The sequence below is a fragment of the Microtus oregoni genome, unplaced genomic scaffold (genome assembly GCF_018167655.1).
Source record: "Microtus oregoni isolate MIOR12 unplaced genomic scaffold, Mior012 000054F_ref0000373, whole genome shotgun sequence".
Taxonomy (NCBI): domain Eukaryota; kingdom Metazoa; phylum Chordata; class Mammalia; order Rodentia; family Cricetidae; genus Microtus; species Microtus oregoni.
In genome coordinates this window covers 12,474,385-12,492,125 of record NW_024543830.1, presented here as the reverse complement: position 1 = coordinate 12,492,125, position 17,741 = coordinate 12,474,385, and the positions used below count along the sequence as shown (strand labels likewise).

Below are 17,741 nucleotides of genomic sequence, written 5' to 3'. Positions count from 1 at the left end.
CAACAAAGAACCCAAGTCTTTGCGGCCAGTGCCAGGTCTGCATCTTCCTATTTGAATGACTGGGAGACTTCCTCCTCCAGATGGACTGGGCGGTGGGGCTTTAGAAAGCTTTACTGGAAGATGGCCAGAGCTGTTTCAAGGACCAAGTTCCTTCCCTGTTTTTTCCTTTTCTTTTTTTTTCTTTTTTTTTCTTTTTTTTTTTTTTTTTTTTTTTTTTGGAGATAGGGTCTTTCTCTGAAGTCCAGACTAGCCTTGAACTCACAACAAGCAGTCTTCCTGTCTCGGCCTCTCCGGTGCTCAGAGTATAAGCATAAAGCACTACACCTCCATCAATTACTTTAAATAAAAATTTAATAGCTTATCTACTTCTTATTTTGTGCGGATGTTAGGAGGGCAACACGCGTGCCATGGCGTGCACAGGGAAGTCAGACAGCAACATTCAGGAGCCAGCTTTCTCCTTTACCTTCCGTTCCAGGGATCAAACCTAGGTCATCAGGCTTGGGCAGCAAGTGATTTTATTCAGTGAGCCATCTCAATGGTCCTGATTGAGTAATTATTATTTTTGACTTGTTATTATTATTTATTTATGTATATATGTACATCTGTGCTATGTGTGGATGCCATTAAAGGTCAGACAAGAGCATCAAATCCCCTGAGACTGGAGTTAACCTGTAGCTGTCACCCACCAAGCTCAGGTTCCCTAAAGAACAACAAGCACTCTTATTTTCCCCCTGACCTTGAGCTCACAGAGTTTGGCCTGGCCTCTTCTGACCTCGGGGATTGAAGGCACTTGCCACCACACCCAGCCCTCCTAAGCCCTGAGCTATCTCCCAGGTGGTTACCGTCTCAAACAGGTCTAAAGAAGGCTTTGAAGGAGCTGCCCCTCCGCAGTCCTGACCACACCCCGAGGCCAGGACGCCCGCAGTGAAGCTGGGCGAGGGATTTAACACCGCCGAGCCATGCGGGCTCCTTCCCTAGGTTCATGCTCTTGCTTCCCTCCCCAAGATCAGAAGGTAGAAGGAGATCCTTCCATGCTCTTCCTCTTTCCCTTGATGCAAAGAAGGCGCACCACAGTACCAAAGGAGCAGAGCAGAGCAACGGCCAGACAAGCACCCAGGCCAGGTGGCAGCAACACCCTCAATGACTGTTCACGTTACTCCCTTTTCTTCAATGTTTTTAGAGTCTTTAAATATTTTTGTTTAGAGGTCCAAAACTATAACTACAAGTCGAGTGCCAGAGAGTAAAACAAACACAGGGGGCCACTGACAGTGCACAGTGCCAGAGAGTAAAACACAGTAAAACACAGGGGGCCACTGACAGTGCACAGTGCCAGAGAGTAAAACACAGGGGGCCACTGACAGTGCACAGTGCCAGAGAGTAAAACACAGTAAAACACAGGGGGCCACTGACAGTGCACAGTGCCAGAGAGTAAAACACAGTAAAACACAGGGGGCCACTGACAGTGCACAGTGCCAGAGAGTAAAACACAGTAAAACACAGGGGGCCACTGACAGTGCACAGTGCCAGAGAGTAAAACACAGGGGGCCACTGACAGTGCACAGTGCCAGACAGTAAAACACAGGGGGCCACTGACAGTGCACAGTGCCAGAGAGTAAAACACAGTAAAACACAGGGGGCCACTGACAGTGCACAGTGCCAGAGAGTAAAACACAGGGGGCCACTGACAGTGCACAGTGCGAGTCCTGGCTTGGACAGGAACAGCTAGATGGCTGTGAGGAACACACAGGTAAACAAAACAATTAGGCTGGGTGGTGCACACCTTTAATCCCAGCATGCAGGAGGCAGAGGCAGGTGGATCTGAGTGGAGGCCAGCCTAGGCTACAGAATGAGTTGGAGGAGAGCCAGGGCAACATGTCTGGACAGCCAGGAAAACCATGTCTCAAAACCCAAAACCTAAACAACAAAAAACAAATTAGTGCTCTCCAAAATCCTTCCTAGTCCACACTCCGCCTAAGGACTGAAGGTGAAGCTCCGTAATGTGCGCTGGCAGTCTAGATCCTGGGTCTACCCCTACACCACGAAAACAAAAGCCAACACACACAAACACACACACTCACCCACCCTAGCTAAATCAGACTGTACCCAGATCAAAGTCTCTGACCTGCTACAGTAATATACATTTCTATGAAAGAATAAAATTGCTGTCACCTTCGGAGTCACTTAAATTATAAAGCAGCCTAGCCTACACAAGAAAAAAAATATATAAATAGAAACAACAACCCGAACGCAAATTTGGAATCACAAAAGACCTGGAACAACCAAAGCAATCCTGAGTGAGTGATTTAGAGATGTCACAATACCTCAAGGTATAGTCTACTTATATTTATCGTAGGTCTCAAATTATAGTAATGAAAATAGTGTGCTACTAGCTCAAAAACAGATGTGTGGATCAATGGGACAGAACACAGGGCCTGGATATAAACCTGCACAGTTGTGACCACTTGATGCCAAAGGCATACATTGGAGAAAAGACATCTTCCTCAACAAATGTGCTAGATAAATGATATCCCTGTACTACAATCAATTGAATGTGGTGGATCAAAGACCTCAATATAAGACCTGAAACTATTAGGGGATACATTTGATGTAGATACAGGCATTTCTAAAAAAGACTAGTTAGCTCAGGAAATAAAACCAAGAACTGACGAATGGAATGAGAGAACGTTTCTGCACAGCAAAGGAAACAGTCGTGGACAGAGACAGCTACAGAATTGGGGGGAAACTTCGCCAGCTATACAAGGCTGAAGAGTAGTGTTTGCAAGACAGCCCAGTGGGTGAAAAAGAACTTCCTTCTAAGCCTTGTACCGTGAGCTGGATCATGGAAGCCCACATGGTGGAATGAGAGACCCAACCCCACCCGTTGTTTTCTGATCTCCATACATGTGCTTTGGCATGTGTGTCTGTGCACACTCACACAACACACAAAAAATACATAAATAAATACATGTAAAATAAATACAAATAACAAAAAAACCCACCCAACCTCATCAATAATGGGCAAATGAGACAAACACTTTTCAAAAGAAGTGCAGATGGCCAAAAAAACAGGAAAATTAAAATACTTGACATTCTCAGACAGCAAATAAATGCATTGAGATTACATCTCACCTGTCAGGGTGACTATCAAGATGATGATAAGACCAGTGTGATGTAATTCCAGGAAGCAGAAGCAGAAAGATTGTGCAACTTCAAGACTAGCCATGACTATGTAGAGACAAGGAAGAGGGCAGCAGAGAGAAAGGAGACAAACCTAAGACACACACACAACCTGGAAGTAGAAGCAAGACTGTGGGGGGCGGGAGAGGACTGGTGTGTCTGGGGAGAAAGGAGAACATTTGAGGAGGGGAATATGGTCAAGATTGTGATACAGTTGAATGAAAAGGTCTTTGTGGAAGCCACCACTGTGAACAAGGAATACTGACTGTAATCCTGGCCCTTGGAAAGTAAAGGCCAAGGATTGCCACAAGTGAAGACCAGCTTGATCCACATAGGAAGTTTGGCCAAGCTGCTCTATATAGTGAGACCATATCTCAAGGAACAAAATAATGGCCATAAAAAGTTAAATTTGTTGTAGCCTAGCTCATTAAGATATTTAACTCACGACTCCTCCTGGCTCTCTGGAGGCTGAGGTAGCAGGACTAAGAGTTCAAGGCCAGCCTGAACTACATAGTGAGTTTTAGGCCAGCCTGCACCACATAGGCTGGTTATTAAAAAAAGAAATAAACTAAAGGATGAAGGACGGCTCCTTGGTTAAGAGCACTGGCTGCCCTTGCACACATCAGCTGGTCCCAGCCTCCTGTGCCTCCCGCTCCAGAGGAGTCGGTGTTGTCCTCTGGCCCACGGGCTCTGTCCTCATGCACAGATCTGCACACAGGCACACAATTAAAGAGAAGAGTAAGATCTTTTTAAAATATGAGGCTACTCGTTTAATTTTATCCTTTTTTGTTGGTGGGTTTTTTTTTTCGGTTTTGGTTTTTGTTTTTTTGAGAGGCTGGGACTCTCAAAAATGCATTTCTTTATACTGGGTTGTGTTTAGTTCATTTATATTTTTTCATAATTTATCAATTGTGGATAAAGTCATTTTCAGGTTTCTGAGAAAAACACTTATTTGGTTTACTTCACATTTTAACATGTTTTTTTTTGTTTTTGTTTCTTTGGGTTTTTTTGAGACAATCTGTCTCTTTATCTGTGCTCCAGATAAATTATCTTAAGGCTTGGACCAGGACTTCTTTCTAAGCACTCCTAGGTCTGGTGGTGATGTGCCCGCCTTTAATCCCAGCAGAGACCAGAGGCTGTCTGTGAATTCAAGGCCAGCTTGGTCTACAGAGCGTGTTCCAGGACAGCCTAGACTATTACACAGAGAAATACTGTCTCAAAAAGCCCAAAAAAAAAAAAAAAGGAAACCACACAAGGGCTTCTCTCCATTTTAGGCCTGTTCTACTGAAGGATGGGGAAACATTGTGAGCACTACTCCTCTGCTCACAGCACATATTACCTTTGGTTAAACTTCAACCAAACAGAAGGGAGATCCCAGAATGTTCTGCGTGCATTACCTAAACTGAGGATCTCTGTGGGATCCAGTAATTCTTTAGTGAAATGGTACCCAGTGGAACCCAATTCTACCTCAGTTTCTAGCACACAGAATTAGTTCCTGAACCTTTCTGAGACCGGGTTGCAAACCAGCCTGGAAAAGGTAATGAATAATTGATGTTAGTGATGGAATCAATAATTCATAGGGGATTTTATTTGTCTCTTCCTGCTCAGTTTATGATTGGCATCAGAAACCTTGGGTGTTGTTTTGGGTCGCAGCTCCCAAGGGTATATTCTGTCTTGCCTTCTTACCCTTCATTCCTGTCAAGCTCCCTCCTCTTCCAGAGACTGATTGTTGTCTTTGTTTAAGACTTTCAGGATGAATCTGGAAAAACTCAGCAAGCCTGAACTCCTGACACTGTTCAGTATTCTTGAAGGAGAACTTGAAGCAAGGGACCTCGTTATAGAAGCTTTAAAGGTATGTAGAGAGAGGGCCTGGGGATCCTGTGTTGAAGGTCATTTCTGTAGTGTATTTAAGTGAATATTGGTGTCGTTTTTGGAGTGGCAGTGGGACATATTGACAGTTGCTTTAGGCACCCACCTCTGTGTCAAGATTTTTAAGTCAAGAGTGGTGGCACATACCTTTCCAGTGCTTGGGAGGCAGAGACGGGTATGTATCTCTGACTTTGAGGTCAGCCTGGTCTACATAGCAATTTACAGATCATCTAAAGCTACATAGACCCTGTCTCAAGAAATAAACCACCGGGCGGTGATGGTGCATGCCTTTAATCCCAGCACTCGGGAAGCCGAGGCAGACAGATCTCTGTGAGTTAGAGGCCAGCCTGGTCTACAGAGCGAGTTCCAGGACAGGCTCCAAAACCACAGAGAAACCCTGTCTCAAAAAACCAAAATAAAAACAAACAAAAAAGAAAAGAAACAAACCAAGGGAGGGAAAAGTGATGAAGCTTTTCTGCCCAAAAATAGCCCCCTTAGTCTCTGCTAGGTTTCTAAACCTTGAGCCTTGCACTTCTTTTGTGTTTTGACTGTTTTTAAGTGCTGACGCCCTTTGAGAACTTGCTGAGATCTATTTCATGAGCAGTATATATGCATTCATATACTGATGCTCGGGATAAAATGTCCAGGACATCAAGGTTTCCGTAAAGCTATTGCTAGGCAGGATGTGGTTGCGTCGTGGCACATGCCTCTAATTCCAATACTCCTGAGACAAAGGCAGTTAGATCTCTTGAGTGAGTTCTAGGACAGCCAGGGCTACACAGAGAAACCCTGTCTCAAAAATTAAAAAAAAAAAAAAATTAGAACTGGAGAGATGGCTCAACAGTTAAGAGCACTGGCTGCTTTTCCAGAGGTCCTGAGTTCAATTCCCAGCAAACGCATGGTGGCTCACAACCATCTATAGTGAGATCTGGTGCCCTCTTCAGGCCTGAAAGCATACATGCAGTCAGAACACTGTAGTATACATAATCACTAAATAAGACCTTTTTTTTAAAAAAAAAAAATAAAAGGAAATTCGGTTACTTAATTTGTTATCAGTTAGAATGCAAAGCTTGGGAAAGGTGTATTAGTGAGGAGAGACAATCTATGGAAACTCTGCCAGCCTATAAAAACCCAAGCAGATGCACCCCCTTTCAACTTGGAGCTTTTTACACTTGCACGGAGATCTTTCCCTTCTGTCTTAACATGTTTAGATAAGAGGAGAAGAGACTTTTCCGAGTATTGGTTGAATCTCTGCAGACGAGACCCCCCAAAGCCAAAGGGCAGTAACCAAAGCAGGCGAAAGTTGAGCGTGCTGAAGACAAATGACTCCCTACGAAGAGCAGCGCATCTCGACAGCAAACATGTCGTTGTCAGGTTTAGAGTGATGCTAGTTTATAAAAGACTGACTTTACTAGTTAGCTTGGCCTCAGGACACCTCACCTTCCCATTCCTTGTCCTTGCCTGACAATGAGGAGAACAGGAAAAGAACCAAGGATGGTTTGATCCCATTCTTAACCCTGCTAGTACCTGTTGTTCTGTGTCCTTCATCCGCCCTCATCCCCTCGGAATTGGATGGGGTGGGAGAGGACGCCTGCAACGGAAAGAGACCGTTTGGATGGGGTGGCAGAGGACGCCTGCAATGGAAAGGGACCGTTTCCCCGGCCTAGGAGGGTGCAGAATGGCACCTGCTACGTGTGTCACTTCGCTGTTCGTTTCCCCTAAGCTTGACAGCCTGATGTAGATACCTGGTAAATATTTGCTGTAGTAATTTTTGTTGTTGAAGTTTAACTCGGGGACACGATCAGTCACTAAGCCACATCCCTAGCGTCAAATATTTGTTGAACAAATAAAATGACTGCCATTTTGATGCATTGCCTTAAGATTGCCATAGTACTCCCAGGCAAGTGTTGGAGTTAGCAGAAGCTGTTCTCTGTTCTGTGCCATAGGGTGCCTTGGCTGCTTGCTGCGCGTGTTTCCTAGCGGTTTTTCTACATGTGTCTAGTTCTCTTTACTATAAGAATGGTCTGAAAAGTTGAAAGGATCCAGAGAAGCAGGAGCTGTAAGCTCTATAAGGGAGTTGTTTAGACAGCCAGTGGCATTCTCCATCTGTGTGGCCTGTAGGTGATGTAGCTGAGCTCGGCCTCCATCCAGTGTGGCTCCCCACAAGACAGGCGTCTTTAAACATCTCCCTGAGTCAGTTACTCACAGGCGGGTTAGAGGCACAGTCCTCAACAAGATCCTTTGCTGCTGCTGTTGTGAATTTATTTGTATTTATGTGTAGGAGTGTTTTACCTTCATGTATGTATGTGCAATGTATGTGTACCTGGGAAGCCAGAGGAGGAAATCAGATTCCCTGAAATGAGTTACAGACTTTTGTGAGGCACCATGCTCTTAACCACCTAGCCATCTCTCTGGCCCCCTGCCAGATTCTTTACATTAAAGTGAAATCTCATTTCATCTGTGGGATCATTTCTGTCTGCCTGCCTGTTAGGGTTCTGTAGCAATGCTAGATGTCATCTTACAGCTCTTTTGCTTAACAAATACTTGGTAGATTTTCTTTTTTTTTTTTTTTTTTTTTGATTTTTCGAGACAGGGTTTCTCTGTAGATTTTCTAAACTAACAATGATTTTCTTTTTATTATTAGTTCCTAATTCATATTCAGTGAGTTAAAAAGCTTTGGTCTTTGTTTTTTGGGTTTGGTCTTTTTTTTTTTTGAGGGGTTTTTGTGTTTTGGAGTTGTTTTTTGGGGGGTCGTTTTATTTGTGTGTGTGTGTGCTCACGCGTGTAGACGCACAAGCACATACAAACAAGTGGAGGTCTCTGCGAGGCCAGAGGTGCTGGATCCCTTCCAGCTGGAGTTACAGGTTGCCGTGTGCTGTCTGAAGTGGGTTCTGGGAACCAAACTCTAGTCCCCCTGCAAGAACAGTATGCCCAGTTAACCACTGAGCCTTCTCTTACCTCTTCAGGCCATTTCCACCCACCCTCACTCACTTTTTTACACAATCCCATTATGTAGCCTGACTGACCTAGACCTCAGGCTCCATAAAGACCCCTCTGCCTCTTGAGTACTGGGATTAAAGTTGTGATCTAGAAATGGCCAGCTTGGTCTTTTTTAAGCAGCTTTGATTGCTCTTTTCTTTTGCTTTCAAAGGGGAAGGACAGTCTTTTTTTCTACTTTAAGTTTTTGTTTCTGAACAAAACCACATGGCTACCTGTTGCTTCTTAGTGAATATCAAGTCACACAGGTTTTGTTTCTTTAGGGAACAATTGTAAATGTCCTACAGTTTGTAAAAATGAATCCCTGTCTAGAGCTGGGATTGTAAAAGTGTTAATTCACTCTCTGGAATTGTTGCCACGTGCTAGGTTGCACTGCAGTTCCTACAGTCTCCCAGTAGTGTGCTTCTCCTGCCCATAGAAAAGCCGCCGGGCCCTTCTCTGCTGCAGCTGAAGCATGTTTGCATAAAACCATGAAAGGCAGTGTTTCTATGGTGTAATAACCAGTCTTCCTGTATGTAAATTAGTTGTTAAAGAGACCATTTATAGTGTGTTTGGTCTCAATTGAACCTCAGGTAAACATGATTTTCTGTTTAGAAGCATGTGTCAGGGAAAAACAATCTTCATGAAAGTCACATAAACTTTTATTTTCCCGAGTGAGCACACTGTAGAAATCCCTTCAGTGGTAAAAGGAAAATTACATTGTTAGAAGCCAGGGGTGGAGCTACACAATTCAGCAAGAAAGTCCCAGTTCAGTAGAAATAGAAAGTGCCTGCCCAGAGGAGGACAGGGGACTGCTATCATGGCCATTTAAAACTCTGGGAAATTGATCAGATTTAGAGCACACACTCCACACACGTCTTCCTCTGATACAGAGCCACACTTAGCTCTATCCACATAGCATCTGTCTGGGGGGAAAAAGGAAAATAATAAAGAAAGACATCTTCCATCCGACTTTGCACATGTGTGTGCACACCAGCACAGATTGGGCTCTCGTCTGATGAACTGAGAGAGAGACCCCAACTTGACGGGTATGACCACTTTACCCATAGTTACTATCATTACGATCCACGCTACAGAGTTCGTCGGTTTAGGGCAGAACTACGTTCATAAAGCCTGCAGTGCTGATGGGATGCTGTCTTGCGGGGAAGATCCGCGTTTTGCTTTTCATTGGCATTTTCTGATGTCCCCAGTAGTGCTTGTCTGGAATTACTCCATCCCTACCCTGATAACCAAATGTCTGTCTTTTGAAACAGCTGACAAAGGGTAAGGTTGACTTGGTGGCTTGGAGCAGATGGTATGTTGTAGCTTCCCCCACCCAAACCCCTCCATAGTTTTGTGTTTGGACATAGTCTTGCAATTCAGCCCAAGCTGGCCTTGAGCCTAAGACCCGTCCATCCGTCTCTGCCAGAGTGCTGCCGTCACAGGTGTGCACTGCAGACCATTTCCACAGTCCCAGGAGATGTGTCCATCACCCCCAAGATCTTCTTTGTGCCCTTTTTAATTCACCCTGCCTAATTCACCTCACCACCCCTGCTCCTGAATCCCTGGCCTGCTTTCTGTCCCCAGATGTCAGTTACCTTGCTTTATAGAATCATCTAGAAGGTATTTTCTTAGTTGTGGAAGAGTGAACTTGTTTGAGAGTTTTATATCTGCAAATGTTGTGTTTGATCAAATCTGCCTGATTCCCTTCTGTCCAGTTCCCCCCCTTATCTGCCCCCTCCCACTTTTTCCTCTCATCTCTATGAGCTTTGTTTTTAAACCCACTGAGCCCACATAGCTGCCTGTGCGTGCATGGGCACGGGACTGTCCACGGAGCCTAGGCCATATCCCTGGAAACAGCAGACTTCCCCAATATCCCCTAACAGCCATCGGTTGTCAGTAGCTTCTCAGGTAGAGGTGGGACTTCAAGAACCTCTCACCCGTCCACACCTGGGTTTTAGCTGGCTTAATGTTGTGTGGGTCTTAAGCACACAACCTCTGCCACTGTGAGTTCATGCGTGTAACAGGTACCCTGTCGTGTCCAGCAACTACGGTTTCTCTGCACACATCTCCTCTTTCTGGCTCTCACAGACTGTCCAGCCCCTCTTTGTCAGTGCTGTCTGAGCCTTGAGGGAAGAGAGTGTGTTCCAGATGTCCCGTTTGTCTGAACATTTCACACTCTTAGTCTCTGCGTGTTGGGAAGAGAGTGTGTTCCAGATGTCCCGTTTGTCTGAACATTTCACACTCTTAGTCTCTGCGTGTTGGCTAGAGCAGGTCTCTGTATTAACTGCCACCTACTGCAAAAAGCAGCTTCTGTGATGATAGTTGAGAGACGCCCTAACCTATAGGTACAAAGATAAGTTAGGGGCAGCCTGTTACTATGCGTATGATTGTTTATTATCTATGCTGGTTTATGTATTGACAGTTGATTTCTCTTATGACTGAATGGTGTTCCACTATCTCTATGCATACCTCATAGTTTTGTTTTTTTTGGATTTTCGAGACAGGGTTTCTCCGTAGCTTTTTGGTTCCTGTCCTGGAACTAGCTCTTGTAGACCAGGCTGGCCTCGAACTATAGTTTTGTTTTATACATTCATCTTAGTATCTGCATTATTTCAAACTTTGTTATTACTATAAATAAAGTCACCATGAATCTTTACATGTGAAAGGCTTTGTGTGGACACAAAGGAATGGAATGACTGAATTAAATCAAGTGCTGGGATTTCATTAGCCACCATGCCAAGTATCTTGTTTAATTTGTAAGAACTATCCCGGTAGTTTTCTGATGTGATAAACCATCTTATATTCCCCATCAAGAGTTGTAGTGATGCCACAGCTTTGCCAGCATTGGGTACAGCCCCCTTTTTTATTTAACCATTCTAACAGGTGTGTCATAAGTCACTTCCATTTCATTGTTATTGTTGTATGAGATTGTGTAACCCAGGCCGGCCTGGAACACACTGTATAGCTCAGGTTGATGTGGAACTCAGAGAAGTCCTGCCTCGGCTGCATGTTCCTGCACCCACACCAGGCTCTCGTTTCAGTTCTAATTTTCATTTCTTATTGACTAGTGATATTGAATATTTAGATGTCGTCAGAGTTTTCTTCCTTAGTGTTTTGAGACACTATCCAGCCCAGGTATGTCTGCAGTTTGCCCTCCTTCCACCTCAGCCTTCTGAGTACAGTCGCAAGTCAGGCTGTTCGTGGAGCAGTTTCGGTGCAGTGGAAATGCTAGAAACAGCCTCGCATCTGATAGCAGGGTCTGGGCAGAACAGTACAGCGCCATCAGAGTGGACCTTCAGACTAACAAGGAAAAAGGTCTCCGTGTGTGAAAACAGAACCGTGAACATAGAAGAGTACCAGCTTGTAACTGGTGGAAACTCCCAACCAAGCCTCTCCATTCTCTGTGGCTTGCTTCCCTGAAGGCGGTAGGAGTCCTGTACTACCCAGGGCAGGGTGAGTCAGTGAGCGGGAAGTACCGAAAAGAGCCAGAAGAACAGGAAAGGCTGTTCCTATCGAAAAGTGTTCATAAACTGCATAACAGTTCATAAACTGTTTATAACAAGAAACTTGTGTTCTTAAGTGATAAAACATCTGAATTTTATTCATGAAAACATTGACCCTCATCCATAACAGTCAGCTCTTAAAAGTGATTGTGGTGTCAGCTGTTCGCTGGCCCTCGGTGAGCAACATTCATGCTGTGAGTATGTGAGCAGTAATTACAGGCGCCACTGTTGTCATCCAGCTCACATCTCCCTGTGGCCTCTGGGATCTGGGTATGGGGTTGGGGAGGGCCATGCCTTGGAGGAAGGGAAGGGGGTTCTGCTTGTGAAGTGTCACTTCCTTCCAGAACAGTTCTCCTCTTGGGCAGTTGGGGACGAGCTCTATTGCAGTCCCTCAGCCTGAAACTAAGATAAAAAAGGAAGCAGCTTATTCCTGTTATTTTGACGTCCTGTCATTGTGTCTCCTGGCATGTGCTGACCTCATGATTCAGGTTTAATCAGGCTATTTCTAGCTGCCCCTATAGGGAAGAGCAAGGAGAAGTATTTCAAATAAAAACGGTGCTGGGTCATGTAGTGTGTGGATTCAGCCAGTTGTAGAAATAACTAGGAGAGGAGGAAGCCATCCTATCTGCCTGCTGACAGTCTGTGTGGAAAAGAGACACTTTACATTGGGAAAACCGGGGCAACTGAGATGGCTCTCAGCAGGTAAAGGTGCTCGCTGCCCAACGACACAGCCTGCTGACCTGAGTTCAAGTCTCAGAACCGTGTGAAAGTGGAAGGAATAAACCAACTCCACAGAGTCTCATCCATACACAATAATAAATAAAGAAGTGGTCTTGAAAAGAAAAGCTAGGAACCTTTATTATAGGGGACTAAAGAGATGGTTGAGTGGCTAAGAGTCCGTGCTGTTCTTCCAGAGGACCTGAGTTAGGTGCCCAGCACCCACAATAAACGGCTCACAACCACTTGTAACTCCAGCTCCAGAGATTCAGCACCCTCTTCTGGACACCTCAGGCACCCATACAGGAGTGGCATATACTCATGCAGAAGCACACGGGTACACATAATAAAAGCATTAAAGTCTTTTTTGAAGGAAGGAAGGAAGGAAGGAAGGAAGGAAGGAAGGAAGGAAGGAAATATCTCTTCTACAACACTGTCCTTTCACTGGGTGGTGGCCCACACCTCTAATCCCACCAGCACTCAGGAGGTTGAGGCAGGCAGATCTCTGAGTTCTAGGATAGCCAGCGCTGCATAGAGAAACTCTGTCTGGGGCGGGGAGGTGGGGGCATTCTTCCGTAGACACCCAAGGATGTTCTATGCACCACTGTTTAACACAGCACCGTGAACCTGTAAAGCAGTAAAGCAAGGCAGCAGAACCTGGTGCACCTCACTGTGGACTATTCCTAGGTGGAGGGTTTGCACTGCCTGCCAAGCTGACCTCAACTTGGAGCAGTCTCCTGCCTCTCCTCTCCAGTGCTGGTGTTTTAGACAGTGCCCACAGGCCTAATGTGTAGTATTTGTAAGAAAGGAAGAACTGTTGTGCACCAACTTAGATCTCTTAAGACACAAGAGGGCACCGCAGATTAGTTAATATTAGTTTATGTAGTTTATTATTGGTTATTCTTAGTTTACTGTTTTGGACATCCATACCTAATCATTGAGATGCTTAGAAGTGGCCCAGAAGGAGAACTCACAGACTTGGAGAGCAGTAGCTTGGTTTGCAGTCAAGGACTTCAGTTTCCTTATACAGTTACACTTTTCTGAGTGCTGGGATGTATAGACGCCCCATATGCATTTACATGGTGCTGGGCTTGAGCTCGGCTGCGCGCATACTGGGCACGCACTCTACCAGCTGGACATCTTTCCCAGCCCTCTTCCCTTTCTTCATGGCTTACTTGCCCCTTGCTTCCTCCCTTTTCTTGATGCTCCGATTTCTTCACTTACATTACTTCTTGTCCCAGGCTCAAGGCTCATTTGAACCAGTTTCTGCATTCTGCTCTTTTCTAAGCCAAAGCTCTTTGCAGCCGTCTTCATCCTGAGCCACCTGCCATCCCTCCCGCCCCCCCCCCCCATCTCCTCTGGTGACTCAGGTGTTTCAGTGTCATTTGTATTCCACCTCCTGCTTCTCGCATCTCTAGTTAACTATTTACCTCTCTTGCTAGACTTAAGTTCCGCCAGCTGAAAGTACACGTGACTTCTAATTCCCTGCCCTCTCTGCGCTGGGGATTGGACCCAGAACCTAGCGCGGCAAACACTCTACCTCTAAACTCCAGCCCCTACTGACTCCTTCTAATTAGATTACCTGAGTGCCTTACTTTTGGTGGTGGCGGCGGGTGTTGGTTTCTTGAGACAGAGTGTTGTGATATGTAACTGACAGGTACCAGACACAGCAGACCCCCCCCCCCCCCAGCTTCACAATTCCTAGGACTACAGGCCATTTTTTAAAAATATGTGTGGGTGTTTTGCCTACGTATATGTCGTGTGTGCATTCCTAGTGCCAGTGTAGGCCAGAAGAGAGCACTAGATTCCCCTGGAACTGAAGTCACAGACATTGTGAGCCACCGTGTAGGTGCTAGGAAGAGCAGCCTGTGCTCTCGACTACTGAGCCATCTCTCCAGCCCCTCGTCTTCCTTTTTAAACCTCTTTCCTTGGTGCCGTTGGCACTCTTGTCTTAATCCTGCTCAGCCCCACATCGTTTCTTTTTCTTCCACGTGCCTCTTAAATGAAATGCCCTCCGTGGCTGTTTAAAATACGATTTTCTGTGATCATGGTGTATATTCAGAATCTGTTCTAGCGCATTTCAGCACTATATCATAATAGTGTTGTGTTTGGTCCTTTAGAATTTCTGGGGGTGGTTTTGTTTTGTTAGTTGGTCGTTTTTTGGGGGGGGATTGTTTGTTTTATAAAATTACATTTATTTAATTGTGTCTATTTCGGTGTTTGTCTTGGAACTGCAGTTACAAATGAGTTTCCTGGTGTGTGTGCTAGGAACCCACAGCAAGCACTCTTAACCACCAAGCACGCCAGTACATTTTAAAAAGCTGAATACATTTAATGTGATTTCTCTTTTCTGTCCTCACTGGGGATTACAGCAATGTGAAGATGTGTTCATTCTGATAAGCATTGCACATCACAGGGCTCTTTGTGTTTTGTCTCTGAATCTCCCCCTTCCATGGAGAGAGAGAGCTGGCGTTTCACCTCTTCCAGCTGTGCAGCCCAGAATCCAGTCTCTAAAGCCCTCACAAGTGCTCATCTCGTGAAGTTCAGACCCGTGAAGTCTTGCTTGACATTGCCAGTTCTCGAGAATGGGTGCCATTTATTAATATTTTTTAGGAGAGGCCTAGCTTTAATAAAGTAATTTCATAATGCTCACTGTTAGAATTCCCATCCAGTCATGTTATTTACTTCTCTGGGAACAGCATGTTCTTCAGACAGGAAGTCATGGCTTTGTTTTTGCTTTCATATTTGTATAAAGGATACCAAGTGACTGGCTGTCACCTCTGTCTACTGTTGTATTCATGTAACAAAGCAAATTTTCCTATTTTAATTTTTAAAATAAAAAATACTTTGACATGTATGGGTGTTTGCCTGCGTATATGTACATAATGCATGCATGCATGTGATGCCAGGGAAGCCGGGAGAAGGCGTAGTAACTCCCCCAGCTGCCATGTGGGTGCTAGCAGTAGAGCTCCGGTACTCCTGAACAGCAGCCAGTGACGTCATGGCTGAGCCTTCTCTGCAGCCCCCACCGCATTTTGATTTTTAGTGAACGTTTTGTCCTGGTATCCTTTCTAGTCAAGGCCAGGTGTAGTCGTCTGCATTCCCCAGCTGGATAATAGTGAGAGGTTTGTATCGGAAGAAAATCAAAGGCTGCACGTCCTTTCCCTTCACCCTCACCCCACTGTGAAATCGAGCCCCAGCCTCACAAAATGGTAGGCAGGCCCTCCCTCCCTCTGAGATTACTTGAGCCCTAAGTATTAAACAGTGTGGTGTTGCTGGCGTCGTCTCCTAGATACTCAATCGAAAGTCTATTTCCCGGACTGTCGCACCGAGGGCTTTGATGAGCATCTGTCTGAATTACAGGTGCTCTCTTTCGGAATGCATTTCCTTTCCCTATTTCTCCTCTGGACTTTATTTTATTGGGGATTTGTTTTACTTTGTTTTGTGTGTGGTGGGGGCGCTGTTTGAGACAGGGTCTCACTTTGTAGCTCTGGATGTCCTGGGACTCACTTTGTAGACCAGGCTAGCCTCAGATTCACAGAGCTCTGCCTGTGCTCCCGGTGCCCAACTGGGAATTGGTTTTTCAAGGTTTTTGGGTTTAGTGTTTTGTTTTGTTTTTATGGCTTTTACAAAATTGTTCGTCATCTTTCTTTTCTCTGTTTTCGAAATTAACCCTCCTTTAAATTTTTTATTAAACTTATTTTTAAGTTATGTATATACACACACAAATCTAAAACAAAAAGTTAGTGCAAACTAACTTCAGGCTGGAGTGATAGCTCAGCAGTTAAGGGTGCACACATACTGCTCTTCCAGAGGACTCAAGTTCAATTCCCAACACCCTCAGCAGGCAGCTCACACACAGCCTGTAACTCCAGCCCCAAAGGATCGAATGCCTCCTGGGACACGCACTCGGGTGTACATGCAAAGACACAGACACATAATCAAAAGTAAAAATAAATCATTTTTTAAAAGCTTAGCTTCAGACTTAACATTTAAAAGGAGTTCGCGTGTGGTGGTAGCTCCGTGGTGGCGTAAGCTTGGTGCACTTAGTCACCAGCACTGAAAGAGAAGCATGCTGTGTGACCGAGGAGGAACCCTCTTCTAGCTGGGTGACTCTGGAAGGGAGGACTGGAGCTCTGAGTGGAATGTGATTTTTATTTCTTTATTTTGAAGCAGAGTCTCACTATGTAGAACTCATAGAAAACCCCTGGCCCCTGAGTACTGGGATTAACAGTGTGTGCCACCACACCAGGCTTTTATGCACTAATACTCCTGAATCAAATCACATGCATGTAGTCATGCAGCCTGGCCAGCACGGTGAGGAGGTCAGAGGAGAGGACAGCGTTGGTTCTTTTCTTCTACTCCGTAGGTCCCAAGGACCAAGCTCAGGTTGTCAGTGTTGGTCTTGGTTGTAAGAACCTGCACCCACTGAGCCCTGTAGCTTTCGATACACAGTGAGTAAAAGAGCCTGTGTACATTGCTAGTAGAACAGTGTTTGGGTTTACAGGATTAATTTAAGGTGTCACACAATGTCTGTGGGTTAGTCCCACTGTGTAGCACTCCAGAGGGAGTTTGGGGTCATGTACGCCCCGCCATCCCCACCACCTTACCATATTTCCTGTGATTCATTCAGTCACTGATTGTCCCATTTATCTTCCAGAAGCCACCCACTTCCAGGGTCGGCCTTTTCCTTCCTATTCCTTATGAGTTTAAAGTCTGTGTCTTAGAAAATTCTTATCAAATAAACTGTAGTCGGTGTTCCTCTAAACATGAGTGATGCTCTTTAGAAAACTGCTGTTCCTTGCAGATGTTGAGTCTATCCTTAAAAATCCAGCAGCTAGCCGGGCGGTGGTGGCGCACGCCTTTAATCCCAGCACTCGGGAGGCAGAGGCAGGTGGATCTCTGTGAGTTCGAGGCCAGCCTGGTCTACAAGAGCTAGTTCCAGGACAGGAACCAAAAGCTACGGAGAAACCCTGTCTCGAAAAATCAAAAAAAAAAAAAATCCAGCAGCTTCTCACCGCCTTGAAGACCAAGGACTGGGCCTCACGTGGTGATATCAGTCTTTCTCTGTCGCTGCCCACATCACAGCACGTGCACTGCCCTGCAAACATGTCGTGCTCACTAAATGCATGTGTCCTGGGAACTGTCCCCAGACTCCAGAATGTTTTGGTTATCTGGTTTTTGTTTCTTTCTTTTGTATATTATATATTTGATATACAGCCACGCCTTTTAGTTTGTAGACTTTCGTAGCATTTGTTACAGTAAAATAGTAGTACTGATCACTTTCTGTAATACAATTTGTATATTTCTTTTACCTTACATTGTTGAAAAGCAGAATCTGGAGTCAGCCTTCTGAGAGTCTTCATTCTCTTCCAGTGTCATTTACAATAGAGACGTACTACAAAGTAGATTCTGTATTGTGACTGGGGTCACACGTGGGGAGAAAGTCCTTGAAGTAACCCTCACTACCTACTCTCGGCGCTCTGCAGTGGTTTC

The 17,741-nt window shown here is 45.1% G+C and overlaps 1 protein-coding gene across 4 annotated transcripts in view; it reads left to right on the top strand.

Annotated features, from left to right (window-relative positions):
• Cttnbp2nl (CTTNBP2 N-terminal like) overlaps positions 1-17,741 on the top strand; it is a 48,735-nt gene that overhangs the window by 14,813 nt on the left and 16,181 nt on the right. For all 4 annotated transcript variants that reach the window (XM_041638063.1, XM_041638060.1, XM_041638062.1 and 1 more), the window contains exon 3: positions 4,922-5,029. In XM_041638063.1, the coding sequence (XP_041493997.1) occupies positions 4,931-5,029 (99 nt within the window). In that variant the 5' untranslated portion in view covers positions 4,922-4,930. The remainder of the gene's footprint in view (positions 1-4,921; positions 5,030-17,741) is intronic.